The sequence below is a fragment of the Tiliqua scincoides genome, chromosome 2 (assembly GCF_035046505.1).
Source record: "Tiliqua scincoides isolate rTilSci1 chromosome 2, rTilSci1.hap2, whole genome shotgun sequence".
Lineage (NCBI taxonomy): Eukaryota > Metazoa > Chordata > Lepidosauria > Squamata > Scincidae > Tiliqua > Tiliqua scincoides.
The window spans coordinates 102,759,349-102,786,977 of NC_089822.1; the positions used below are offsets into that span (position 1 = coordinate 102,759,349).

General features: G+C 45.3%; 1 protein-coding gene across 1 annotated transcript; it reads left to right on the top strand.

Moving 5' to 3' along the window:
- Positions 1-14,204: 14,204 nt before the first annotated feature.
- GPR162 (G protein-coupled receptor 162) lies at positions 14,205-26,503 on the top strand. The gene is made up of 4 exons (XM_066614138.1): positions 14,205-15,074; positions 21,982-22,171; positions 25,031-25,173; positions 25,979-26,503. The coding sequence occupies exons 1-4, from the start codon at positions 14,208-14,210 to the stop codon at positions 26,501-26,503; spliced, it is 1,725 nt and encodes a 574-aa protein (XP_066470235.1). The 5' UTR covers positions 14,205-14,207.
- The last annotated feature ends 1,126 nt before the right edge of the window (positions 26,504-27,629 follow it).

A 27,629-nucleotide genomic window follows, 5' to 3' on the forward strand; every position in this document is an offset into this window, starting at 1 on the left:
TCTGAGGGCCTTAGGGATGGACCTCAACAAGTGGGAAAACCTGGCCTCTGAGCGGTCCGCTTGGAGGCAGGCTGTGCAGCATGGCCTTTCCCAGTTTGAAGAGACACTTTGCCAACAGTCTGAGGCTAAGAGGCAAAGAAGGAAGGCCCATAGCCAGGGAGACAGACCAGGGACAGACTGCACTTGCTCCCGGTGTGGAAGGGATTGTTACTCCCGGATTGGCCTTTTCAGCCACACTAGACGCTGTGCCAGAACCACCTTTCAGAGCGCAATACCATAGTCTTCCGAGACTGAAGGTTGCCAATACAATACAATAAGATGTCATATGGGGGGGGGGCGTGTTAAAAATTTGGGAGATACATTGTAGCAAATAGTATTTTCAAGGTTAAAAAGCTGCTCAGCAGAAGCAATTTTCAACAGGAAAACAATTCAATGGAAAAGGGTTAAATGCCCCCTAACTTCATGCCATGATCCTGATTAAACTGCAGCCTCATGCAGCTCCTACACAAGAGTAAACTGAAGTATATTATCTGCCACAGGATTCCACTATGTTGAAGAAGGTTCTATGGTGCATACTTAGAGTCTAAATTTAGTAAAGGTCTAAATTTTAGACCTTCCAGGCCTCACCACGGTTCAGTGTAAACTGATTGTGTGAGACCTAGAACACACCCGACACACTCCTCCATAGCTACAAATTTGTGCGGGGAGGTTAGTGGCGATAGGCAAGTATGAACTTAAATAACACTGGTTCACTGGCACACATAGCTCCCATGTATGCTATAAATACAAATCACAGCAAGTGTGCAGGTTTCAATGCAGATCTCCACTTGTTTATGTTTTTTATATCACCTAATACTGAAGGCCTCTAGGGGGGAAAATGAAAAGTGGCAACCTTAATTAGAACAAATTCTAATCGATTAAAAAAATTCTGATAGATAAAAGCCACATAACACTGAAAAGGTGGTTTGAAACTGTCTAGAATATATGATAGGTTTAGACCTGAGTGTAGGAAAGGACTCCCTCTCTTCTGATGCCAAGCTCATTTGTGTTGTTTACTGAGAAGCTATGATGTCCCAGTCCATTCAATTCCCATCCCTACCAGATGTGACTCATGATCCTCCCCAAGGCGAGAGCTTCACTTTGACCCTCTGAATCAGCAGTGTCTGAATGACCATGGATTTTTTTTTTATATATCTCCAATGCCTTAGGGATTAGGCGAGAGAGCGAGCTTTCTGCTTCTTCCTCTTTCTTTTTCATGGCAGTTCCTTTTTGATTTAACTGTGTATCAACCAAATCTTGCACTGCCAGTAAAGACTGTTCTTCCAATCTTCACCAACACACACAATGAAAATGTAGGGAAAACTATATAAAGGAGTGAAAAATGGAACAGTATGAGTTCAGATTAATTAATAGGCAAAGGGGATATTTTCATGAAAGTTCAGCATTTAGGGAGGGAGCAATGTGGGGAACCCTCCATTCGCAACATACCAGAGCAGAAACATTGTAAGACTTGTGGTGGACTAACCCAAATGGACAAATGGAAGAAACCTAGTTTGATGGTTTGGGGATGGAACTGGCACCAGAGTGCATGAGATGTCGTGCCTGGGGGAGAAAAACAGGTGTGTATTTGATTGACCAGCAGGAAACCAGAAATTCCTGAAAATGATGCAAACTGAGTACAGTATAAGCAGAACCTTGTTGGATCAGGCGAAGGCCCATCTAGTCCAGCTTCTTGTATCTTACAGTGGCCCATCAGATGCCTTACTGAAGACACTGAGGCACTGAAAACCAGATACCCATATCCTGTTCCCATTCCCTTGCATCTGGCATTCAAAGGCTGGCTACCTCTAAAACTCAGCGGTTGCATATAATCATATGATTCCAGATGTTGCCACTGGATCAAGGTGCTGAGGTAGCAAAGCCAGGACAGATGCTGAAAACAATACTGGTCAGCTTCCAAATTTGGACAGGGGCTGGGCTCCACTTATGTCTGCAATGGGCTCTGCATTTTTTTCAGAACCTGTGATTATAGAACATCTTTGAGTTATTCAAAGAAGCTGAATGTTCTCAAGGTTTTCTAAACTTGCACTCATGTTTCTCCTTGTATTTGGGGGACTGTGAAGCCACGTGGGCTTTTGCAACGGCTTTATAGTATTTGATCTCAAATCCCATCTGCCTCATTTTAGTATCATTTTTTTGCCCCAAAGAAGCTGTTCTGCTGTTTCTTGCTGCTTATTTAAATTGCAATAATTTCTACATTTTCAAAAGGTTAGTGCCACTTCTTTTGATTTTTTTTAAATACCTACAATATGAATTTTTGTTGTGGATTGTTTGGTTGGGTAGTCATGAAGCAGAGTTCCTAAAACTGACAGTATCAGTGCAACTTTGAAGAATCAAGAAATTTCTCAAGAACAAACAAAAAGAAACATCTCATTTCTCAGAGGATGTATCTATGGCTGTGCAACGAATCACAACTAGATGGTGCAATTGGTAGCACAAGACCAACTTTATCACTTATGTATCAGGCACCAGTGCCACAATGCTAGATGTGCAGTTGGCGGTGCACTTTCCTCTCACTTGCTGACTTTCCATCTACCAAAGTGTTTCACCTGACCAAGACAAAGATGGTGAGCAAACATTAGCCCCAACCCAGGCCAGCATGTCATGTCTACAATGGGGAAGCATGTCACAGTTCACCCTTTGAACAGTGTGGTCCAGGCAGCTGGCCTGCCTATTCTGTCTCTGTTGGTGACTGGGCTTTCCAGTCCTGTTACATATCATGGCTTTGCTTAGACTGACTGGGGCTTGGACAGATAAGAGTTTTTTGTCTCATTGTCCTAGTTGACCTGGCAAAACAGAAGGAAAATGATTGATTCATAGCCAAGTCTGGGACTTCTTCCAAAAAAGCAGGCATCCCATGAAAGAGGAGTAACTTTTGGCAGTCCCAGAAGTACATACCCCATAATTCTTAGACCCTAAAATGAGGTGCAGAAGTTATCTAAATGGAGAACATCAGCACCACAACAAAAAAGTTGCTAATTTCTATTACTGATGTTCACTTCAAAGAGTATGGTGTCCGTATACAATGGGAATATTAGCATGTGACATCCCTAACACGAGAAGGCCAACTGACATGGCATTTGGTTTTGGATTAGTTCTGATCATCTTTTGATTTTCTGAAATTTAGGGGAGTTATTAAAAAAAAAATGCTCACATCATTAATAGTGTAATCCTGACAGCTCCATGAGCCAGCACAGCTCTCCCTGTGCCAACTCAGTGTATTGCAAACGTGACATAATAAATGTTTGCGACTACTCATGAGCTGGCAGCACCAGCTGAAAGGCCTGTGCTGGCCTGCTGGTGTTGCATCCAAGAATAGCACTAGCCAGAGCAGGTAGACTAGCGCCAACCAGTGCAGGGGTGTGAGGAGGGCAGCAGGGAGCAGTGTTATGGAGCTGGGGAAGAGCAGATAGGGGGCAGATCTGGCCCGGATGAGGTGAGATTGGTGGAGGCCTCCTCCACTATATACTAACCTCTGTCCCAGCCCATGAGGCTTCCTGGATTTGCACGGGCTAAGAAGCCCCACAGGGCCGGCTGGGGCTGAAGATGGGGCAAGGGGAAAAATATCCCCTTACCCCAAGGAGACCTCTGGCTGCCTCCTAACCTGCACTGGATAAAGCTCAAGCCATTTGGCCTGGCTGTGCTGGCACAGGTTCGGATTGGGGTGCCCGGTTCTCAATGACTACATTTACTGATTAATTTGCATTTCTGGACATCCAGCTGTGCAGCACTATAAGTGCCTAACTAGAGGCAGTACACAACTGCTATGTGGTTGTGATTTGCATTATGAGTGATCAGTGACTTCCATTTAGAAGTTTTTGTCATTCAAATTGGGAAATCAGCACAACAGGGTAGTGGAATAACAAAACAAAACAAAAATCTCCTCCAGAGCTACTTCCCTGATCAAATTTGGAGTCTTTTGCAAACATTCTAAGGTAAAAATAAAAAATGTCTGCATATTCACTTATTTGAGAAATTTATTTGGGGAATTCTGGCTATGGCTCAGAATTCAGGCTTGACATATGTGACAGAAAGTGAAATGTAAACATGATTTTGTTTTTCTAATTTTCTTGGTTTAAAACAAGCAAGAGTTAGTTGAAGGAGTGAGGAAACAGCCTGTGACACATATTTGCAATATAAGCACAAGGAAGAAGTCAAGCACAGTCAGAAAAGTATTACTCATTTCTGTAGCACCTTTTGTGTGAAAAGTACTTTGCAATCCTCCTCTCATTCAACCTAAGAACAATCTTGTGAGATGAGTCATTAAAGTGCCTATTGCACAAAGGCTGGGAGAGATTTTCACAGGGCTAAGCACCAAGTTCATAGCAAAGACCAAAACTTGGGACTCCCAGAATTAGATGTATGATGTACAATGATGGCGCACAAACTCTTCATTGTTGCTTTACCAATTCCAGATGTTCTTCATGTTCTTCACACTCATTGACTATGTAGTTGCTGGGAAACCACCTTAGTTTTGCACATTTCACTGTGATAAGATGCCTTCGATGGCTCTGTGCAGGCTGCAGACATCCGTCTCACTCATTCTTTTGTGCATATTCTCTCAATGACTCATGTATGGCTATTTATATTGCTTGTCTATATAAATATTTTAAATGTCTTTCATTTGAAGCAATTTGTTCCATTTGTCTGTAGTGCTAAGTTAGTGATCATGAAAAGTGAATTACGATATATAAACATGTGACTGTATTGTCAGTTGATGTCATTTCCAGACCCTGACGCTATCCCGCAGAAAGGACATTTCCTGCTTGGTGGATGGAGAATTAGACATTGAATAGCCTCTTATGTGCAATGAATAGCAAAAAGACAATGGCAGAGGATCAGTTAGATTCTGCTTTGTAGTCTATACACACAATGGCCAGGATCAGAGAGATTGATTGTTGAAAGAGAAAAAAACAAACCCAAATCCCAGTGGACTAGTATAAGCCTCTTGCACAAGCCTAAAGAGCAATCTGGAACCCAGTCAATATATTTTCTTGTAGAATTCCAAATGAAGTTCTTCTATTGAGGTTTCTGTATAGTGGATTCAATTCAAAACTTCTTTTGCAAAAGTGCAAGAGATGAGCACATTTTTTCAGCAATTCCCTCCCTCCTTTGCGCCAAGAACAAGACAAGATGTTATATAGCAAAGGGGGCTGGAGAGGGAAGAGGGAATTGCTGAAAACTGCACATACCAACTTGTTCATGAAGATCCACCAGCCCTCAAGAACAGATTTATGAAGAGCACAGGAGGCTGAAGAGGGTAGGGAAAATAGCTGAAAACTATGCCCTCCCTCTCTTACATGAGCACAAGATAGCACCTGTACAAGAGAGGATTTGGATCAAATGTTACTGCCTTATCAAAACAGTCCTTGATATAACCCTGCACGGCAGGAATGGCCAACTGCTGTATCCTTGCGGGATGCTATCTTCTTCAAACAATAGTCCAGGCACTATATATATAGTCAAGTGTAGAGATGTTTGTATGTCCACAGGTTTTCATGACCAGCAGCAATCCAATATATCCAGGTGGGAAGACCATGGTTGTGTTAAAAGATTAAAATCCATGTAGTTAAAAAAAAGTCCAACGTTTCATTCTGTAACTTTTTCAGAACTCCATCAGGGAAACGAGCCTGGAGACAACCAGTGTATTCTATCCAGGCTCAATTCCCTGATGAAGTTCTGAAAAAGCTACAGAACGAAACATGGGACTTTTTTTAACCACATGGATTTTAATCTTTTAACACAACCATGGTCTTCTTCCCACCTAGGTATGTTGAATTGTAGAGGCATAAACTACAGGAAGATTGCCCCTTATCCGGACATCCGAACTCCAGAAGATTCTGAAATCCAGACATTTTGTCCAAGTCTTTAAAAAACTTTTTCTGTACTGTGGAGACTAGAAGGTCTTGTGCTCATTTCCACATACAGTGCAGGTACAGACTGTAAGAACTATTATCTGCTCTGTGGTATATACCTGTACAGACACCACTGAAAAATGTAAAAGAGACCAGCCGACACCTGTATGGGATACAGTGAAAAGAGTAAGAGGGAGCATTTCTCATTATGGGGCATTTCTCATATCTGCAGATCCTGTATCCGCGGATCGGGTCCATGGGGCCCCCCTGAGCCCCACCTCTAGAGGTGAGGGGAGCTCTGCTCCCCTAGTCTTCAGAGAGTTCTCTGAACCCAACAGAGGACTCAGACTGAGCTTGGCAGCTAAAATAATGCAACTTCTGGTTTTACGGAGAAACTGGAAGTGACATTTCTAATGCCTTATAAGACATTAGGAAGCCTGGGGAAGTCCTGGAGGGTGGGGTGCAGGCATTTACCCATATGCATGGTTTCAGATAACTGCGGGAGTTCTGGAACAGAACGCCTGCGGATACAGGGGGCAAACCGGTATTTTTAAGCAATTATTCCAAAATCCTAACCTATCCGAAATCCAGATACCTTCCCATCCCAAGCATTCCAGATACTTTACCTGTACCTTACAAGTGGTTAGGTTCCATAAATAAAACTGGAAACATCTAGACCTTGACATGTGAAGATACGCTCATTCATGTAGTTTTTACATACCACATTTACAATCAGAGAGAGAGAGAGAGAGAGAGAGAAAGAGAGAGAGATGCTAGTATTAAGGTGCTGAATATATCTATTTCTTAAACCAACTTGAAGCCAAGAGGGTGTAGTGATTTGAAAATTAAACTTAGACTTGGAAGATCCAAGTTCAAATCCTTGCCCAGCCATGAAACTTCCTGGGTGACCTTGGGCCAGTCACCATCTCTCAGCCTCACTTACCTCACAGGGTTGTGTGAGAACAAAAGGAGGGAAGGAATCATGGATACTACTCTGAACTCCTTGGAGTAAGGGTGGTATAGAAGTGTGAAAAATAAATAAAACATTCATACCCCTGACTACTCTTTTCTTAAAACACTGAAAGCATGTTTGTGCTTGCACTTTATTTGGTTAGGGACCAGACCATGGATGAAAATAAAAAATGGATGAATGTCAAAGCATAGCCTTATTTTGCTTGCAAATGTATTTTAGCAGGCAACAAATATAAATAACTAAGGGACCAATTCTATCCAATTTTCCAGCACTGGTGCAGCCACAATGCAGCCCCAAGGTAAGGGAACAAAAGTTCCCATACCTTGAGGAGGTCTCTGTGACTGCCTCCCCAACACAGGAAGCAGTGCGTATCCCATGGGCACAGCAGTTCCGGCACTGGAATATTGGATAGGATTGGGCTGCCACTATATAGCACATGCAAATATGTGCAAAACCAACATAAAGAGAAATTAAAGAAAAATAAACATAAGAACATCGGTGAACGTCGTGGAAGGTTGGATGGAATTGGACGAAAGAGAAAAGCACATGAACAAAATTGGAAATACGGTTATAATGGAAAATGGATGAAAAAGCAAAGTGATGAAAGCCAAGTGGATGAAAGTCAAGGGATTGCTGCAGTCCTAAACAAACTTATTTCCTTAATATATTCACAAACACACCTCTCTATAAAAAGCACACAAGTGTACTAATTCACATGACACATATTTTTGGTGGCAAGATTTCAGCAGTGTCAGACAGGCACAACTCTGGTGGGTGATGCTTTCCCCACTACCGCATGCTAGGAAAAGGTTCACCTGGTGGGTTGATGTCTATCAGAGCAGAGAGAAAAGATACAAGAGCTCTGTGGGGGGACACACTGCATCCCTCCACTCACACACAGGGGCTTTTGCAGACATTTCAGAGCCCAATCCTATGCAGGTGTACTCAGAAGCAAGACCCATTATAGTCAATGGGGCTTACTCCCAAGTGAGCATAGACAGGGCTGCAGCCTCACAGCCCAATCCTATCCACACTTTCCTTGGAGTAAGTTCCATTGACCTTAATGGGGCTTACTTCTGAGTAGACATGCATAGGATCGGGCTGCCAATCCAGATTGGCTTTTGGGTCTGCCTGCAACCAGTCCTAGCTCCCTCCCTCCCCATAAGGATACTGGCATGATGGACATATTTGCAAACACCTGTTCGTCTGGACGGCAGGCGCGAGACGCGTGAACACCCTCCCGACGACAGCGCGGGGGAAGGAGGTGGCGAAGAAGGCTTTCTTCGCCCGAGGGCCACTTCCTCCCAGTGGGTTCCCTTCTGCAAGCTGCTTTCTCCTGGAAGAGGGAAAAATAATAACTTCAGATAATAACTAGCGTCTGCTGATCTCTGCATGTCTACTCAGAAGTAAGTCCCATTGAGTTCAATGGGGTTTACTCCCAGGAAAGTGTGCATAGGAGTGCAGCCTTAGGCAATCGTATGCACACTTTCCCGAAAGTAAGCCCCATTGAACTCAATGGGACTTACTTCTGAGTAGACCAATCCTATGCAATCCAATTGCAGCACTCCTATGCACACTGTCCTGGGAGTAAGCCCCAGCGATTTCAATGGGACTTACTTCTGAGTGGACATGCCTAGGCTTAGGCAGCCACAGCGTTGGAGACGAGCCGCCAAAAGGCGTCGTGGGTGCGCACAAAGCTCAGCGCGTCCAGGCTTCCCCCAGCTGGAGCCCACATTTCAGCCCCACTGACCAGACTCGTCCTGTACTGACCGTCTCGTCTGAACAGACCCTGCTGCGGTGGCATTGCATCCACCTGCCTGCTACCCCCCCTCCCGGACCACCCACTCAGCCCCACCAGCGTGCCTCAGTTTCCCCCCTGGAGCCCCTCCAGAGCGCGCGGGGTAGCAGCGGCCCTCCAACTTCCACCGCATGGACGGTGCGTCTCCTCCTCCCCCGGCGAGGGCTGCAAATCCCCGAGCAGCCCTGAGCTGGAATAAGGCTGCCGCCTCCCCCGGGGAGGGAGAGGGGAGGGAGGGAGGGAGGGAGGCGCGGGGGAGCAGAGACACGCGCGCACCAGCAGAGCGGCCGGGCCGGGGACGCAGCCATTGAAGCGCCGCCGCCGCCGGTGGGTCGGTGCCCTTCTCCTCCCTCCGCCCCCAGGAGAGGCTCTCGGCGGGGGGCGCGCTCCGCCAGGCTGCCCCTCCCGCCCTGCCCGCTGCCTCCCCTCCCTGCCTGCTGCCGGCGACCCCTCGCCGGGCTTGGCTGCCTCGCCTGGAAGTGGGATGTGGGCAGCGGCGGCGGCGGCGAGGAGGGCGAGCAGGCGAGGGGGCCGCTTGCTCGCAGACACGCACGCACTGCCGGTGCCACTTGCAGCAGCAGCAGCAGCAGCAGCCAGGGATGCTCCGGTCGCCATGGCAGCAGCAGCAGCAGCAAGAGGTAAGCTCGGGCTCCTCACTCAGCTGCCTCCCTCCAGGGGCCAAGCGCGGGAACGGGCTGCTGCTGCTGCTGGCGGCGGCGGCGGCGGCTTGGATGGTGGTGGCCTGAGTATGGCCGTCCATGACGCTCCCGTCGCCTTTGCGCTCTTTCGCGCCTCAGGCGGCTGCCTCCCTCTCTCCCTGCGCCTGGCCGCTGCCTCCCTGCCCACTGCAGCCCCTGACCTCGTTCAAAGGGGGCTGCTGTCCCCTTCCTCCCCCCTCCCTTCAGGACCGACTCCCCACTGAGGAGCCCGCCTACCAGCTGCCAGTAGTGTCCCCTCCCCAAGTGTATGGCGGGGGGGGGGTTCAGGGCTGCGACTGTCCATTGGTGTGGTCACACACATTCAAGCCTTGGCTGGCTTCCTCGTCTCCTTCTCCTCTCTTCCCTCACCCCTACAGGAAAGGGCAAGGGAAGCCTGTGCTGCTGCCCCCCTGCCTCCCCAGACCCATGCCCATCAGCAATAACCATGGCAGCTTCTTTAGGGACACGACTAGCACAGTTTCCTGAAGATCAAAGGGTATGGCATGGATGGAGGGGGGAGTAGGACTGGACTGCCTCTTCCCTTATTATACCTTCCTTTCTCCAGGCCTCAACAGGCCCATCTTGCCATGCCAGCCTTCCTTCTTCATCATCACTCAACCTGATATTATCTTGCATTCCCCCCCCCCCCAATCTGGGTCATCTTGTTCTCTGTCCTTTCCCTCTTTTTCTGCTTCTTCTCTTGCAGTCACGAGCCCATGAGTTAACTTGTTTCCCTAGTGTTCAGACAGAACTTCCCATCTGGAAAGATGGTTCGGATGGTGGGAGGTGGCATTTAACAGGAAGCGTTGTGTGGGGAGGTAATCTGCCAGCAGAAGCCTTGCTGAGAATCAAGCATACGTCTTGCAGGCCCACATCCCAGAATAAAAAAGCCAGGAGCAATTAGGGCTTATCCAGATGGCAGCTTATCCATGGCTGGTCCAGGATTCCGGGGCTTGATCAGAAGTCGTGGGAAAGGTATTGCAGGAAAGAGCCATCGGCTTGTAGCGCAACCGTTGCTCTTCTGGAGATCTGGCTAGACTCAGTGTACCATTTGGGTTTGGAGGGGCCCACAGTGATACCAACATGTTCTTGTGTGACTTGCAGGTGGCAGGTACATTGAATGAACACACCTGACACTTGGCTGTGTACAGACAATTTGGAGACCTGAATGTGGTGAAGCACATATGATGAAGTACTACAAAGGCTTGCAAAAGCAGTTTAGCAAAAGCATTACAAGATATTAAAAGAATGAATGCTTGTGCCACGGGCTCTGTCATATTATGGAAAGCCCTCTGTGAGGAGGCAGGCTGAATTCCAGGCAGGGCTAGCAACTAGGGTCAGCAAGATACGAGATACCCTGCTCGTATACCTAAGGCAGGGTATCTTTCATCGGTCTATGATACTGTTGATCATGAGTGTTGGTGAAGGTTTCTGAGAATGTTTGTGCATTTGCAAGTTGGTGGAAGGCTAAGAATAGGGTTGTCACAAGTCTTAAATATGAAACTGAATGGCACTGAAATAATTAGCTTTTTTAAAGGCCAGTATCCAATCTCCCTGTGTGACTTGAGCAAAATGAGGAGACATGGGTTAGGGCAGATTGAAGCTCATCAGCTAAGCTGCATGCAGTCAGGCAGCATTGCTGTGGGTGATGGGGTTTACTGGTGGGCAGTTCAGGACTCTAGGAGTCGGGGATGAACATGCAGCAAGATTGAGGAGTAGTAGCAGAGCCATGGTGGGAGCTCAAAACCAGAGTAGTGTGACAGGTTTGAAGACTGATTAAAAGAAGGCTGCAGCATCCTGTATTCCTGCTGTTTTAGGACACAAGTAAATCGGCAGAGCTGTGTGCTGCTGATTCTGTGGGGGAGAAACACTAGCAGGGATGTGAACAGCGTATGTTTTGGTGCTGGGTGGAGAGAGAAAGGCCTGCTCCACAGTGAATACAAGAACAACTGCTGTTCAGGATTCCAGTGCTGGAACAGGAGTTGAGTATAGCATGCAGGTAAGGTCCAAGACATGTTGGTGGTCAAAGCAGAAAATTCATATGCTGTCCAATTTTCTCCCTCGTCACACACATGCTAATTAACATAGAAGATAATTTACCAAGTAAGTTGTATACTCGTCTCATTGACATGAGTGGGAGACAGCCAGATCTGCCTCTCATTGTGCCCCTTAATGGCACACAACGTCCTCTGCCTGAGACAGTGGCTCACTTTCAGGGTTAGGATGCTTGTGACTACAGAGCAGAACAAAGGGGCATTATCATAACAAGGAAAAGCGGTAGAGAGGCACTAGATTGTGACTTCTTTTGGGACAGAGAACCATTCATTCATTAATCCATTCATTCATTCATTTTGCTATATAAAACTGTTTTGCAAACTTTTTTTTTTTTTAAGTGGTAGATAAATATTCTTAATCATAATAGCTGGGACTAGAGATGGCTGGAAGTAGGCTCATTCCCTAACAGGTAATTTTACCTTTCATGAAATTATTTGAGCTTGGACTCTTTTGGGGTGCAACATTGAACATGTGACAGGGCAACAACTACAGCTTAAATTCAATGCCATGTAATTCATTATGTGGTTGGAGTCATTCCGTACATGTCAGCGTTGTACTGATCCAATTCTATTTATTTAATGAATTTATACCCTGTTTTCCAGTTAGAAAATTGCACAAGGCGACTTACAGTAAAACCAAACATAATATTTAAAAATTAAAACAAAATCAACGGACAATAAAACAGGCAATAAAATAGCTGTAATAGAGAAAACATTCCCTGCTAAATACAGGGAGCAGTAGCAGAGTGATAACTGTAAGATAGCAGTGAGGCAGCCCCTTTACGCTTCCCTTTCAAAAGCTAAATGAAATAGAAATATTTATAAGCCTCGTTGGAACTGCTCCACTGAGGGGGCTGATTATAAATTCTTTGGAAGTGTGTTCCAGTGGTGTGGTGCCACTGCAGAAAAGGTCTTGTCTCCTGTCACCATCCCTTTTACTTGAATTGGCAGTGCAACTCTTAGCAGAGTTCTGCCAGATGACCTAAAGGGACAAGTTGGACTATATGGAAGTAGGCAGTTTAGAAGGTACCCTGGTCCCAGATCATATATTGCTATGGTGCAATAGACTACACAGTCTCTTACCAGCAGTTCTCAAACTCTCTGGGAGAGTTTGAGGCACAGTAAGACCTTGCGGGGGCAGGGGGGAGGCAGCAACGCAAAACCAGAAGTGAAGCATGATTATTCTGCTTTCATTTTTTAAGCTTTGGGGAGCACTGCGGAGGGTCGTGCAGGGCTCACCGCACCCTCGGAAGGCTGCTGCAGGGACTGGTAAGCAAATGCAGAAGCCAGGGCCCTCAGGCTGGTGCGTCACGATGCCCTAATTTGAGAAACCCTGCCTTAACCACTCATTGTGTGGCCTTGTGAGTTGGATTGATTTTGGTTCTGGGGGCATGTCTGAAGGCTTGGAGATACTGAGATGTTTTCTTAGATTTTTTCCTTATCTTTTTTCTACAGTGAATACTAAACCCTGAGTTTGCCAAGGAATTCTGAGAAAAGGATTAGGCCTTCCTGCAGTTGTTGATTGGCCTTCTACAGATTCCAAAGCAGAGGAGAAGGTTCTGGGGGCAGTGGGCCCATTGGCCTGGCAGAAAAGCAGAGGATGTGGGTGCCAGGTAGGCACTGAAGAGAGAACTCACTGACCTTGAAACAGTTCCTGAGGAAGAGGGAGCATATTTTGGTGACAGAAACCTAGTGTATTCTGCCCTGCGACTCCTGTTCTCTATTCTATTCATCCTGTTCTCTATTCCATTGTATTCAACTTTTCCCCAAGAATGCTTCATTTATCCTTTATTCATCCATGAGAGGCTAAGTGGAGGATTGTTAACAGAAGGTAATAATATTTCTGAAAGAGAAAAAGGAAGGGAGCAACAGGAGCAGATTCTCTTTCTTCACCTTGTTTTTCTTTTATAATGTTTGACTTGTTTTAAATATTTATACCTAGCTTCCTCATTCACTTGAGGCAGGTATAAATTTTTAAAAATAGATTACAACAATAAAACAAAACATTACATTAAAAATAGGAAACCAGTAGCACAAATGTAGACCCCTCCAAAAAGACCTACAACAGCACAAGCCCGCCCCCCCCCCCCCATATCCATAATCAAACCAGGAATAAGTCAGTAATTCCAGAGACCAGCAATTCAGCAAACCCAAATTCAGCACCTAAGCCTGGAAAAACACAGGCTGTACATTTTTTCCAAATATCCAGGAGGAACATGCATATGCTAACATTCTTTGGGCGGGTATTTCATAATATTGGGCTACAGTTATCCAGACTCTGCTCCTCAGAGTAAATGTTCTTTTCATAAATAGAAAATAGAGCCCAACTAGATGACCTTAAAAGATAGGTAAGGAGTTTACAATAGGGAGGAACTCAATTTTTTGTTTTGTTTCCTGGCTTTTTGTACATTGTGTACAAAATGAAACTTTTTCTGCAATAAGATATAACTTTAAAAGAACATATAAGCAGAGAAAGACAGGGACAGATATTTTAAAAAGGAGGATGTATCAACAGAGTAAAAGTGAAGAAAACAGGTAAAAAAGAGAATAATAGAGATAAAAGGAGGAAAGGGAAAGAAATAAACTGTAAGACAATGTGTCTCCCTTGTCCTGGCAATGCCTCCCAAATTCTTCTGCATATCTGCCTTATTACCTTCTGGAAGTAGATCCACCTGGAAGTAGATGACGGGAGAACCACCAGTTCGTCTGGAAGGACTTTATGCATGGTCTTCTTTGACTGTTCCCAAATCCTGAGAAGGAGGCGACACAATGAATCGCGGGGGAGGCAGCAGTGCTATGGAGGACAAATCGGAGGTTACATTGCACAATAACTCACTGTGGTGGCTGGCTTGTGGGCTCCTTGCCCTGCTAGCCAACTCCTGGATAATCTTGAGCATCACAGCCAAGCAACAGAAGCACAAGCCCCTGGAGCTTCTGCTGTGCTTTCTGGCCGGGACACACATTCTCATGGCTGCCGTGCCTCTCACCACCTATGCAGTGGTGCAGTTGCGACGTCAGTCTCCTGACTACGACTGGAATGAAAGCATTTGCAAGGTCTTTGTCTCCACCTATTATACGCTGGCCTTGGCCACGTGTTTCACAGTGGCGTCCTTGTCTTACCACCGCATGTGGATGGTCAGGTGGCCTGTCAACTATCGTCTGAGCAATGCCAAGAAGCAGGCCCTGCATGCCGTGATGGGTATCTGGATGGTGTCTTTCATTCTCTCCACTTTGCCTTCCATTGGCTGGCACAACAATGGGGAGCGTTATTATGCCAGTGGCTGCCAGTTCATTGTCAGCAAGATAGGACTGGGTTTTGGTGTATGTTTCAGCCTGCTTCTCCTGGGGGGCATTGTCATGGGCTTGGTTTGTGTGGGCATCACTTTCTACCAGACCTTGTGGGCACACAGAAGGCATCACAGATGTCATCACCAGGCGGCGGAAGAAGCCTCCTCTTCTTGCCATTCTGCAGCACACAGCACCTTCAATGTTCCAGCCATTGTGGTAGAGGATGTCAGAGGCAAAAGACGATCATCGCTGGATGGTTCAGAATCTGCCAAGACTTCTATGCAGATGACCAACCTCATCAGTGCCATTGTTTTCCTGTATGACACGTTGACTGGAGTGCCCATTTTGGTAAGCAACATTCCTCTTGCTCCTCCTTCTCTTCCTCTGTTATCCTAGAATGTTGGTTTTCAGGTTCTATACCTTTAGATAACTCTGTATTGACTTGCTTGCCAGTGAACCCCTGAGCGCTTGGCATGAAATCTCTGCATCTTGCCGGAGGTTCTGGGGCCTCATTCATTTCATGCAGGGCATCAGGCCAAGACTGTTAGCCCTTTCCATTCACTATGTATGAACCCAGTGCGTCCACTGGAAAACACCTGATAACTCACCATTAACTGAATGTAGTGGAAGAGCAGTAATGGCGGGGAGATGTATTCGTCTACCATTACTGATCTTCTTATTGATGAATCCCCAATAAACTTCTAAGGAACTGGGTTGCCTAAAACAGATTGAAAACTGTTTTATCTATCTGAGAAAGTTAGCAAATCCAGTCAGGTTAGCAAATCCAGGAGCAGGGGTGGTCAAATGTGGCTCTTTGATATATAATGTGCAGCTCTCAGAAATACGTTGACTGAGCTCCTTTTTGCATCACAATTAATATAAAGGTAAATAAGAAATTTTCAAGCCTTATAATTATTTACCAAGTATAAACTGAGAGTTCACTGGTATAAAACTTAACATAAGTTTAATGTTCATGGTGAGTGAATATATTTAAAATTTAAATGCTTCTTAATAATGTGGTTCTCAAGCATCTATCTTGTGACTCCCGTGGCTCTCAAATATCTGAAGTTTGTTGTTTGCGGCTCTAATGTTAAACAAGTTTGACTACCCCTCTCTGTTATAGAGAGATGTGAAGGTGGTGTGATAAAGATATTGATGCCTGTGGTGTTCATTCCATCACCGTGTCCGATTAAACAGTTTTTGCAAGTTTGTGAAGCGCTACAGAATTACCTTGTCTTTACCAAAGACAAGAATGATATGAAGTATACAAATCACCAGCAATAAAAATGCATCTATCCTACTCCTTTAAGACATTAAAAAAAAAAATTGTCCTATGTTTCCATCCTCTGACTGCTCAAAGCTTCTCTTCCAAAGAGCCTCTAGAGGGCATAGTCCCTGTTCTGCCTCTTCAGTTCTAGTCAGAATTGGCAGATCAAAATTATTTTAAGAAAGGAGTAAATAGAAAGGGCTGGGGTACAGAGGTATTGGTGGTGACTGCATTTTTATGGCCCTTGGATATTGTAAAATAATATCATCTTATAATAACAGGTGTTTGGCAGCCTATGAGCCTTGTGGATTATATTATGTATACTTAAATTATTTTTCCACCCCTTCAGTTTCTTTAAACCTCTATGTCCTCTTCTTGTGGCACTCCTTGACACCAGTGACTCTGTGCGTATGTGTACATGCACACGTGCATACGAACTGATCCCAGTTCGAGGTTGCCAAAAGAGACAATTGCCCTAGCTGCTGAATCTGCAGAGTGTACCAAATAGCCATAATTATATTTTAAAATGTGTCTCTTATGATACATTATCAAAATGTATAGTGTACATGGAGGAAAGTCTAGCATTTTGCAGAGACCCTGGTGAGTGCAGTGAGAGGGTTTCAGTGATCCCTTGCAGGATCCCTTGCAGGATCACTGTCATTAGAAGTCAGGCCACTCAGTATCAGGAGTGCAGTTGACAGCAGTTGGCTTTTCCTCACAGAAGTGAATGGGAGCCAGTATCTGGAAGAAAGTCAAGAGGTGCATTCAGGGCAAGGATGGCTTATCCTTGAGACTAACTGAAACTGTTTCTTCAGGCAGCGCATTGGTGGGAGACACCCATCTCTGCCTGCCTGCATGCCTCTACTGTTCCTTCTCCTTCTGCTCCCTGGATTGGAAAAGGAAGAGGGAGACAGAGAAGAAGGGGAAACATAGAGGGGAGAAGAGTGCTAAGCTAGAACATTGGAGAGTGGAAGGAGCAGAGGCTGTCATATCATTGGGTAAGAGAGGGTAGCATTTGGCATGCTGCCTTAGGCAACAGGAGATCTTGGCCCCGAATCTGAGACATCATTGGGATGAGCACTAAACCTGCCACAGTGATCCCAGTATCTGGGTCAGATTTAGGTTTAGTCCATACTTAACTCTGCCCCAGATTTCAGCCCATTGACTTTTACCAGCCGATCTTAATAGGAGCAATTGAATATCAAGCAAGGTGTGTATGGATGGAAATCCCACCACTTCATATGCTTTAGCAGAGTTTGGGTTTGATTTGGGCACGCAGGAGTGTGATGCTAGAGTGTGATCAAACCTTGGGAGGTGGTGTGTCACTGATACACAGCCCCACACACACTTTGCAATAACATTTTTAACATGAGAACATTGCTTTCACTCAAAGTGTCCAATTGTGGTAAAAGATCCAGTGTCCCATGTTTATCCCCAGCTGCTCTTCATTATTACTTTCCCAGAAATTCTGACTTGCTAAAGAAGGCAGCGTGGAAAATGATTCATTTTCTTAGCTTCAAGGGCTAATGAAGCACCAAGTAGGCAAGGACAGGAGATTTGGCACCTGTCTCCTTTCCATGGAGCAGGGAGGCTGCACACTGTGTAAGTACAAGGAAGAAGGGTGAGGGTACCCTCACATGTTCTCCTGCCTGCTCTCCCCCCAATCCATGAGAGGTGACTTGGGAGGATTCGGGTGGCATGGGGACACATGCATTCCTGTTGATGAGGGTGGCAAAGAGAAATTTCTGCAGTCAGTTTTCTATTAATCTGTTTTGAATACTTTTCAGTTTCTTTCCATCTTGGTTTACCTTTCGTTACTAATGGTCATCCTCGTTTATTTATTTATTTATTTATTCACATTTTTATACCGCCCTTCCTCCAAAGAGCTCAGAGCGGTTTACACAGCTGCTCCTCCCCTCCTTCTTGTCCTCACAACAACCCTGTGAGGTAGGTGAGGCTGAGAGAAAGTGACTGGCCCAAGGTCACCCAGGAAGCTTTGTGGCTGAGGGGAGATTTTGAACCTGGATCATCCAGGTCTAAGTCCACCTCCCAAACCACTACACCATCCTGGCTCTCAAGTTTTTTAAAGAAGTCTCATAAATGTACAGCCAGTAATGGAGGGTGTTGCGCTTCTTCTTCTCAGCAGTGATTTTTTTAAAGCACAAAACACAACACAAAATGTTACATTAGAAAAATCTGGATGGTTTAGGTCAAAGGCCCATCTATTCCAGCATCCTGTTTCCTACAGTGGCTCACCAGCCACATCTGAGAATCCCACAAATAGGAGAGAAAGGAATACCTCTCTCCCATCATTGCACCTGGGTAACTCATATTCAGAGGCATGCAGCAGCTGAACCCAGATGTAGCCCATAGCCATTATGACTAGTAGCCATCCTATATTGCCACCTGTCCTCCATGCATTTGTCTATTTAAGCAATTCAGGTTTATGGCTATCATTACATTTTGTGACAATGAATTCCACTGACTAATTATGTACTGTATGAAGACATATCTCCTTTTGTCCTTACTAAACAGTCAGCCAACCAGTTGCATTCTGTGCCCCCTGATTCTAGTATTATGAGGGACAAAAATGTTTTTCTATCCGCTCTCGCTACACCATGCACAATCATATACATTTCAATCATGTGCCCCCTTAATTCCCTTTTTTCCAAGCTAAAAAATCCCAAATGTTGTAGCCTTTCCTCATATGGAAAACGTTCCACCGTTCTGAACATTTTGGTTATCCTCTTTTGCACCTTTCTAGCCCTTCTTCAGGTGCAGCAACCAAAAGAGTACACAATATTCCTAAGAGCCTCACCATAGATTTCTATAGGGATGTTATCATATTAGCAGTCTTCTTCTTGATCTTTTTCCTAATGACCCCAAGTATGGAATTTGCCTGCTTCACAGCTGCCACACACTGCCGGTCAACATTTTCACTGAGTTATCCACCACAACCCCACAATCTTTTTCCTAGTTCATCATGGAAAGCTTAGGCCCCATCAGTGTATATGTGAAGCTGGGATTTTCTGTCCTATATGCATTTGCTTGCCCATTTACCATAACATGCCCATAACATGGAGAGGTCCTTTTGGAGCTCTTTGCAATCTCTTTTCGTTTTTATCACCCTGAAAGTGTGGTGTCATCTACAGACATGACCATCATCATCGATATTGAGCATCACTGCAAACTAGATGAGAAAAGCTCTGATCCTCTGTTGATGCCCATCTTGCTCAGCCATTGCAATTTCCATAAACTATGAACATTAAGTGCTGCGGTGCATGTTATTGATGAATTGGGTTGGCTGACTCATTTGCCACAAGCAGAAGCTGAAGTGTTGCATGACATGCTCAACCCACATTGAGATTATTTGTGCTTACGTTCAGAGTTTCAGCCTCTGCTCATGGTGAATTAGTCGGATGACCTGTTTGGTACATAAAGTGTCCATTGTGACCTACAGGCTTGTTTGAACTAGCTAACAAGTTACAACGCTCCCATCAGTGCAGGCATCAGAATAATTCTCATAGTAGTCAGGAGCTTGACCAAAAACATTTCACTTTCACTACGGACTGCACATTGCAGGCAAAAGTTTTATATATTCAAAGGATTATACAGAGATACATGTTTGCAAATTAACCAGGTGATGGGCCAGCCAATCCTACCTAAATTCCCTCGTGCTGATGCAGCAGTGCCAGTGTTGCTTCCATTGCATCCTGCAGGGGAATTTTGGCTGCTGGAGGTCTGCTCAGGGTAATGGGACATTTGCCCCCTTGCCCCAGGGTAAGTAAGACTCAGCAGTGACAACAGGTTAACACAGACTTGTGCCAGTGATATTGCTGGCACAAGTTTGCGTTGACCCATGTCAGTGGATCAGGCCAGGGAAGGGGGATAGGATGTGATGTGCACTGGCACCACCAATCCAGCCCTCCAGGTTTAATTTGTCCATCCCCCCTGCCCTCATCGCCACCTTCCCCCCCCCATTTCACCCTTTCCCGTCTTCTCCCCGTCCTTCCCCACCTCTGCACAGACTCACCTGCTCCAGTGGGCATTGCTTCAGTCACCAGTATGCTGTTCTTCAAACCACTGCAAAGTGCTTTATGGCAGTTTTGTAACAGGACAAAGGCCTGGCACTGTGGTGGAGCACACGCTCTGCTGGCACGCCAGTTGCATAGGATTGGAGCCTCATTCTCTCACACAGCCCAAACAGAGCTTATGAGAGTATGAATATGGAAGTCTTCCAAGAAATCAGAGAAGCTAAACATTGCTCTGCAGGAAAATATGTCCCTCTTTTCATTCCACCAATACAGATTTTTCAAAGCATCATAGCCCAGACATGGAAAAAGGGAAACAGGTCATCCTTACTAGCAGAAGCTGTAACTATTCCAGGGAACAGCTTCAGTACAGAAAGTAGCTCTTAGTTGCAAATGCAATCCATAGTTCTTCCAGGTTGGATTGTGTAAAAACCTAAACAGCAACATCAGAACCCAGTGTTTTGACAATAACTTCCCTGTGGCCATTCTTTGCAGCATAAGAACATACGAACAGCCCCACTGGATCAGGCCATAGGCCCATCTAGTCCAGCTTCCTGTATCTCACAGTGGCCCACCAAATGCCTCAGGGAGCACACAAGACAACAAGAGACCTGCATCCTGGTGCGCTCCCTTGCATTGGCATTCTGACATAGCCCATTTCTAAAATGAGGAGGTTACACATACACATCATGGCTTGAAATCCGTAATAGATTTTTCCTCCAGAAACTTATCCAATCCCCTTTTAAAGGCATTTAGGCCAGATGCCGTCACCTCATCCTGTGGCAAGGAGTTCCACAGACCAACCACACCAGCATGCTTCATTTGTAACAGAAGTTATGTGTTTGATTCTTCATGCGATGAAGGCAATACTACTGGCGATACCATTGCCCTTCCTTGAAATTATTGCTGTATCTTTGTAGGTGCTAAACACTTACTTTTCTATAGTTGGCTGCAAATTAAATTATTCACTAGGAGGCTGAGCATTCTGTTTTTGAGGAATTTCTCCAGTCATTTACATACCGCATTATGTGAAATCATGTCAAATTGTGTGAAAACGTATCACCTCATTGTGTCAGATCACGTGGACTGTGGTGAGCTCCATACCAGATGAGTCCAGCAAATGATGAAGTTGACATTTGGGTTATTTAGATGGCAATGAGGTTAAAGAGGGAGGATAGTTTGCTCTAAAATGCATTGTTTAGGTAGTGTGCCATTTTTGAACTTTTAAAATTATTTTTGGCATATATAAACAGCATTGAAAACAAAGACTCAACAACGCGGTGGGAAAAGTCTAAGGACAAGAAGTTGAAGAGGAGAGTTTGGAAATTTCCTTCCCTGTTATCATCCCTTTAGACTAGGAGCATCCCTGGTTGAGAATAGATTGGAGGTAGAACTGATAGCCTGTCGGTGCCAATGTTGTAAATAAACAAATTTGTTATTAGAGTCAGGAAAGACCATCTGTTTTTGAATTATTCAAGCTTAGATATCTGACAACTGTTGGACATCTTTTTTTATCCTCTGGCGAAAGCAGAGGGAAAGAAACAATTGTCTCCTTTCACCCAGATGTTTTCATCATCAGGATCAAAGGGAGGAAGGGAATTCTGTTCCCCAAGACAGAGCAGAACACCTGCAAAACCCTGTAATAGCATTTTTCTGTCATTGGTAGCATGTAGGCTGAAGACAAGACATAGTTTTAAGAGAGTTGAAAGTGGCTCATTTTTCATTATGTAGGTGTACATTTATTTCTTTTGTCCTGCTATTGTCTCTGATCAAGCAGTTGGCAGGATTTTGAAAGAGCTTACAAATCTGCAAAGCTTGTTTGTTGAAGGGGTGAGACAGCACGAGCCGCAATCTTTCTCTTTAAACCATTTTCAGCTCTCTGGAAACACTGTCGCATTACTCCAGTCTAAGCTGTGAATTGTTATTCGCTCCTTCTTCATTGTCTCCCTGTATTTAGGTGGTGAGCTTCTTCAGTCTGCGTTATGACACTGCTCCCACCTGGATGGTGCTGGCTGTGCTCTGGTGCTCAATGGTGCAGACTCTGCTGCTCCCTTCTTTCATCTGGTCCTGTGAACGTTACCGCGCTGATGTCCGTACGGTGTGGGAACAATGTGTGGCAATAATGTCAGAGGAAGATGGGGATGATGGTGAGCTCTCCAGCTCCATGTTCTTTCTGTGATGTCCATAGAAAGAGGAGGGAGGCACACACTGTGGTGAGGGTGGAGAAGCCTGCTTTTCAGGTCCAGGAATGCTGTGATAATTATGGGTTGCACAAAGAACCACTTTCTTTTATTTGTCCAGAATCTATTGGCAATCAGTTAATCTGGCTGACTTCGGGCCCAATCCTATCCAGTTTTCCAGTGCCAGTGCAACTGTGCCAATGGGGCGTACACTGAATTCTGTGGTGGGGAGATAGTCACAAAGGCCTCCTCAAGGTATGGGAACATTTGTTCCCTTCCCTCGAGTCTGCATTGCAGCTGCACTGGTGCTGGGAAGGTTGGATAGGATGGGGCCTTCTACTTCTAGCACTTTGAGATAGGGAATAAAGATTCTCTCTCTTCACTTTCTCCGCTCTGTTCATAATCACTTTGATACAGTCAACTATTTTAAAGTTTTTATACAGTTAACTGTTTTTAAAACTGCACTTGGGTTGAACGCACTGCAGGTTGAACATGCACTCAGGTTAATAATAACTATTATTATTAATGCAACACAGTAAAATATGTTTAGTCTTCAATATATCCTGCTTGATAGTAGTAAGAGCCCAAACCTATCTGACTTTCCAGCAGCACTTAGACTTCCACAATGCAGCCCTGATGTAAGGGATCAAAATTCTCTTACCTTCAGGAGGCCTCTGTGACTGCTGCCTCACTGCAGGATGTGGCACATGCCCTGTTGTCATGCATGCATCAGTGCTGGAATGTTGGATAGGACTGAGCCCCAAGTTATTTAATAATCATCTTACTGACAAAAACGTGTAAAAATAAAAGCCTACAAAATTAAAGAATGAAGCCATCTTTTTCCACAATTCTTTTTCACCTGTCATTTTTCTACAGATCATAGGGAAGTGCTGATAAGTTGCAGGAGCTATAGAAGAATGGGAGCACCTACCATTAGATAGCGTTATGGCTGAATTTAATTTGTGTATTCAATATATATCGGGCTTCCCATTCCTAACCTGCCCTGGAGCAGGCAGGCAGGCTGGCCTGCACTGCGGCCATTGCTGGGCTGGACTGGGTTGCAGCACAATGCAGAGTAAGGGGAATTCCTTCTGCTTACCCCATGTCACATGGCAGCTGCCCCTATAGGGCTACTCAGATCTGCACCACGTAAAGAGGTGTCACAGATCTGAGCAGCCCAGTGTAAGGCCAGATTGCCCAGGAGGGGGGGTTTAGGATCCAACCTAAGTGCCGGATCCTGGTCCTGCTCCCCTCCTGGGCCTAGTCCTCCCACCACCTTGCCCACTGCCTGCTCTCCCCTCACTCCAGAACACCCCCATTCTGCCCTCTCAGACCCCCACACCAGCCTGACTTGGTCAGTGTGAACTCACCCTTCCACTGGTGCAGCAGGGCCAGATTTGGCCTCCAGAGGCCAGTGTATGTCAATGCACCAGTCTTCTGACGGCCATGGTGGCACAGAAGTGCCTTATGGCACTTTTGCAACACCTCTGGACCGGCACAAGAGACTTCCACCGGCCCAAGAGCACTTCTGGATTGTGCTCTAAATCTCATTTTATCGTACGTAATTTTAAGGGCTCTAACAATTCCATGATAAAATATTGCAACAATATAACAATAAAATACACCCTATTTAAAATGAAACAACCTTTGAAACTTAAAACAACAGTAATAGGCACAGGCAGGTTAAATAACATTAAAAGTAGTAGGCAAATATTGTATAGAATAGGAAAATCTAGTATTTTTAGGCATAATCTTCTGGGAATTTCTTCTGCACAAGCCCCATGGAAATAACAGCCCAATCCTAATGTGCATTGGAACAGGGAGGCCAGCTGGCTACTGCGCAACTAAGAGTAAGGGGAATCACTTCCTCTTATTCCATGTCATGTGGCAGCGGCCCAAATGGAGCTACTTGGATCTGCACCACCTAAAAGGGCGGTGCCCAGTTCTCCCACCGGCCTACCTGCCGCCCACCTTCCCCCTACCCCAAAACACCTCAGACCACCCTCTCCCCACCCTCCTCAGACCCCTGTGCTGGCCGACGCAGGCCAGAGCAAACTTACCAGGTGCTGGAGCTCTGGAGGCTGAATTCTGCCTCTGGAGGCTGGCTTGCATCTGTGTGCTGTCCTGCCTCCTCCTGCGGCGGCACAAAAGTTCCTTACAGGCACTTTTGCGACACCTCCAGGCTGGCACAAAGGGCCTAAGCAGCCCTTTGGGGTGGGCCCTAAATGTAGTTGTGCAAGTTGTGCTCTTCTGCAACTCCTACACCTTTCATTGGAGCTTATACTGAAGAATTTCCTGGAGAATTCTTCCCTATATGTAGCTTTTGGAGAATGAATTCTTAATCGGGCTTCCCAATCCTAACCTGCCCTGATTAGGCTGGAGGCAGGCACGTAGCCCCTCATTTCTACAGTCACTAGCAGACTTGCACCAAGAAACAATCAATATTTCAACTGCTTTTCATGTGTGGCATTCCTAGTTTGCTAACATATGTTACAGCATTTTATTGAAATCAAATAGCGTGCAATTGATGGATCAAATAGCATCAATTACACCCCTGGTTGACCAGCCAGGAGATAAAGACCTTGCATGTGCATTTGTTTGACCAAAACAAAAATGAAGATGAAATGAAAATAAAAGATTATAATAAAGGGGGAAATCGTTATGTAGGAGAATACAGCTCCTTCAGGAGTTGAAGTTTGCATAGCTTTATCCCCTGATAAAGAGCTATCTCAAAACTGGATGGGATTGCATTTGATATTTTTCCTCCCATTAAATTGTCTCCTGCAAATATCAGAGCTTCTTTTTTTTTTTTTTTAAATCCTCCAGATGGCACTGGGGATGATTATGGTGACGGAAGAATCTGCAAGGTGCGTTTTGATGCCAATGGCGCTGCAGCTATTAAGCGGGACCCCAAGCTGCTTCCAGTGCACCACATGCTCTTGCCCCATGACAGAGTGCACTACCTGCAGGTAAGCTGCTCCCTCTCCCATGGTCAGTCTTGAGAGGATTTGGTTATTAGTCTGAAACACAATCCACTCATACCTACCAATGTTTAGAACATATAAACAGAGATCTCAGCATAGGAGGCTGCCTTATACGGAATCAGACTGTTGGTCCATCTAGCCCATGCAGGGGTCTTCCCTAACCCCATTCCCTCAGATTTTTTTTTAAATTGGAGATTATGGGGGCTGAACTTGGGACCTTCTACATGCAAAGTACATGCTCTATCACTGAGTGTGCCCTAAAAGGCAATGGTTTGAGCTTACCCAGTAATAAAGCCCAAAGATGTTATAGGGGACATTTAGCTGCTGCCAAGCTGTCACCCCTTTTCATATCTGCTCAGCATTGTATAGTGAAATAAGACAGATACATGGTGTGAAATCATGGTTCTTTGTTTCCCTGCTTCTGCTTTACTTCCGTGGTTGCCACCATGTTTTTTCAGTAGAGGTTACCTAGGAGACAATGGAATGGGATTTTGGATTGATATCAGTAGCCACATGTCCCTGTTGCATCTTGTTTGGACCTCGTGAACATATGCCCTGAAGTACATTTGAACATTTGCACAATAATGGTATCAATCACATTTACACCCAATCCTTCCTGCAAAGAATTCAAAATGGTGTGGGGATATGCCAGTCCCTTCATCTCTCTTGTGTGTATGTGTGTGTGAAAGAGACAGAGAGTGAGTGAATTTTCTTTCATGTGTCCTAATGAATCTTTTCTTACTGCACTTACTTGTACATGGCAAACAATCCCTTTCTCCCTTCCTTTTAGGTCCCCATCTCTCGGAGGATGTCCCATGATGAAACCAACATCTTCTCTTCCCACCGCTCCACTCCTTCCTTCCTTCACAAGTGGTCCTCATCTGATGACATCCGAGTGGCCACTCCCCACAAACCTGGAAGAGCCCCTGGTTTTCTGCCCCCGGAATTCCACAACTACCATCACCGTCGTCGACCTCATGAAGACGAACTCACAACACTTCGACAGTTCCTGGAAGCTGGACTGGCTGCACGGGGACCTGGTCCTGGTTCTAGTGCCTGCTTTTTCCGTGATGAGATTACCACCTTCATTGATGAAACACCAGCACCCTCTCCAGCTGGCAGTCCACGCCACTCACGCCTCCCCTTCATAGTGCAGCGTGAGAGACGCCACTCCCTAGATGGTGCTGCGCTGGAAGATGGCTCTGACAAGAATAGACGGTGTTCTGTGACTGGTGGTGAACAGCTGTACCTTTATAGTGGAGACCAGGATCCTAGCAAATGGATTATGGTGGCTCATGAGGCAAAGACCTTCTAGGAGCTCATCTTATGAAATGGCACCAAAGGATTTGCTATTCTCTGAATTTTTAAGTAAAACATGTTTCCCCACCCCAGGACCCAAGGGAAAATTTAGGTCCTAATGTTTCTCACTACATTGGTGGGGGAGGGAATGGTGTCCAGTCTGGGTCCTGAGGCACTGGGGAGGAAAGAAGAATGGGTACAGGTAAGTGGCATGGCTGGACGACACTCCAGTATTTTGCTCTCAGGTGACCATTGTGAGTAGAATTCATTGAGGGCACTGTTGCCAACTTCCCACACCCTTGGTAGCATTCTTAGCTCCAAGTGTCCCTCTCTCTTTCTTAGCTCCTCCCTTTATGAGAAACACTTATTGGTTGCCAAGTGTGGGACAGGATGGTATTAAAAAATCTATATTTGGAGTGTCACATGTGTCTCATTTTTTAAATGTATTAATAATTATGTTCCTTCATTAAAGCAAATCCATACATGCTTAATGAGACTTAACAGAGCCAACTGGTTGAGTCACAGATCAACTCACCTACCATGACAGCACACTAGAGTCCACCTAGTGAGTTCATAATCAACCAGAAATTTGAATTGGGGACTTCCTGGCTCATAGCTCACGCTGTCAGCCGCTATCCCAGCTCTCATTTTGGCCTTGAATGGCTACAGTCTCAGCCCAAACTTCACTGAGAAAAGACAAGATGTACTTCAGTTCAAACCCCTTAGACCAGTGTTTCTCAAACTGTGGGTTGGGACCCACTAGGTGGGTCATGAGCCAATTTCAGATGGGTCCCCATTCATTTCAATATTTAATTTTTAATATATTAGACTTGATGCTACCATGGCATGTGACTGCATTTGGGGAAATGTTACAGACCTGTATTTTTAACAAGCTACTCTGTATATTCTTTTAACTGATAGTAAATGGGACTTACTCCTGGATAAGTGGGTAGGATTGCAGCCTAAGATTGTTAAAAAATTTTCTGCTTGATGATGTCACTTCCAGTCATGACATCACTTCTAGTGGGTCCTGACAGATTCTCATGGGTTCTGGTGCTAAATGTGTGAGAACCACTGCCTTAGACTATATAGAGAGCTTAGGTCCTTTTAATCCTTGATGTAACATTAGCAGACTATTTTGA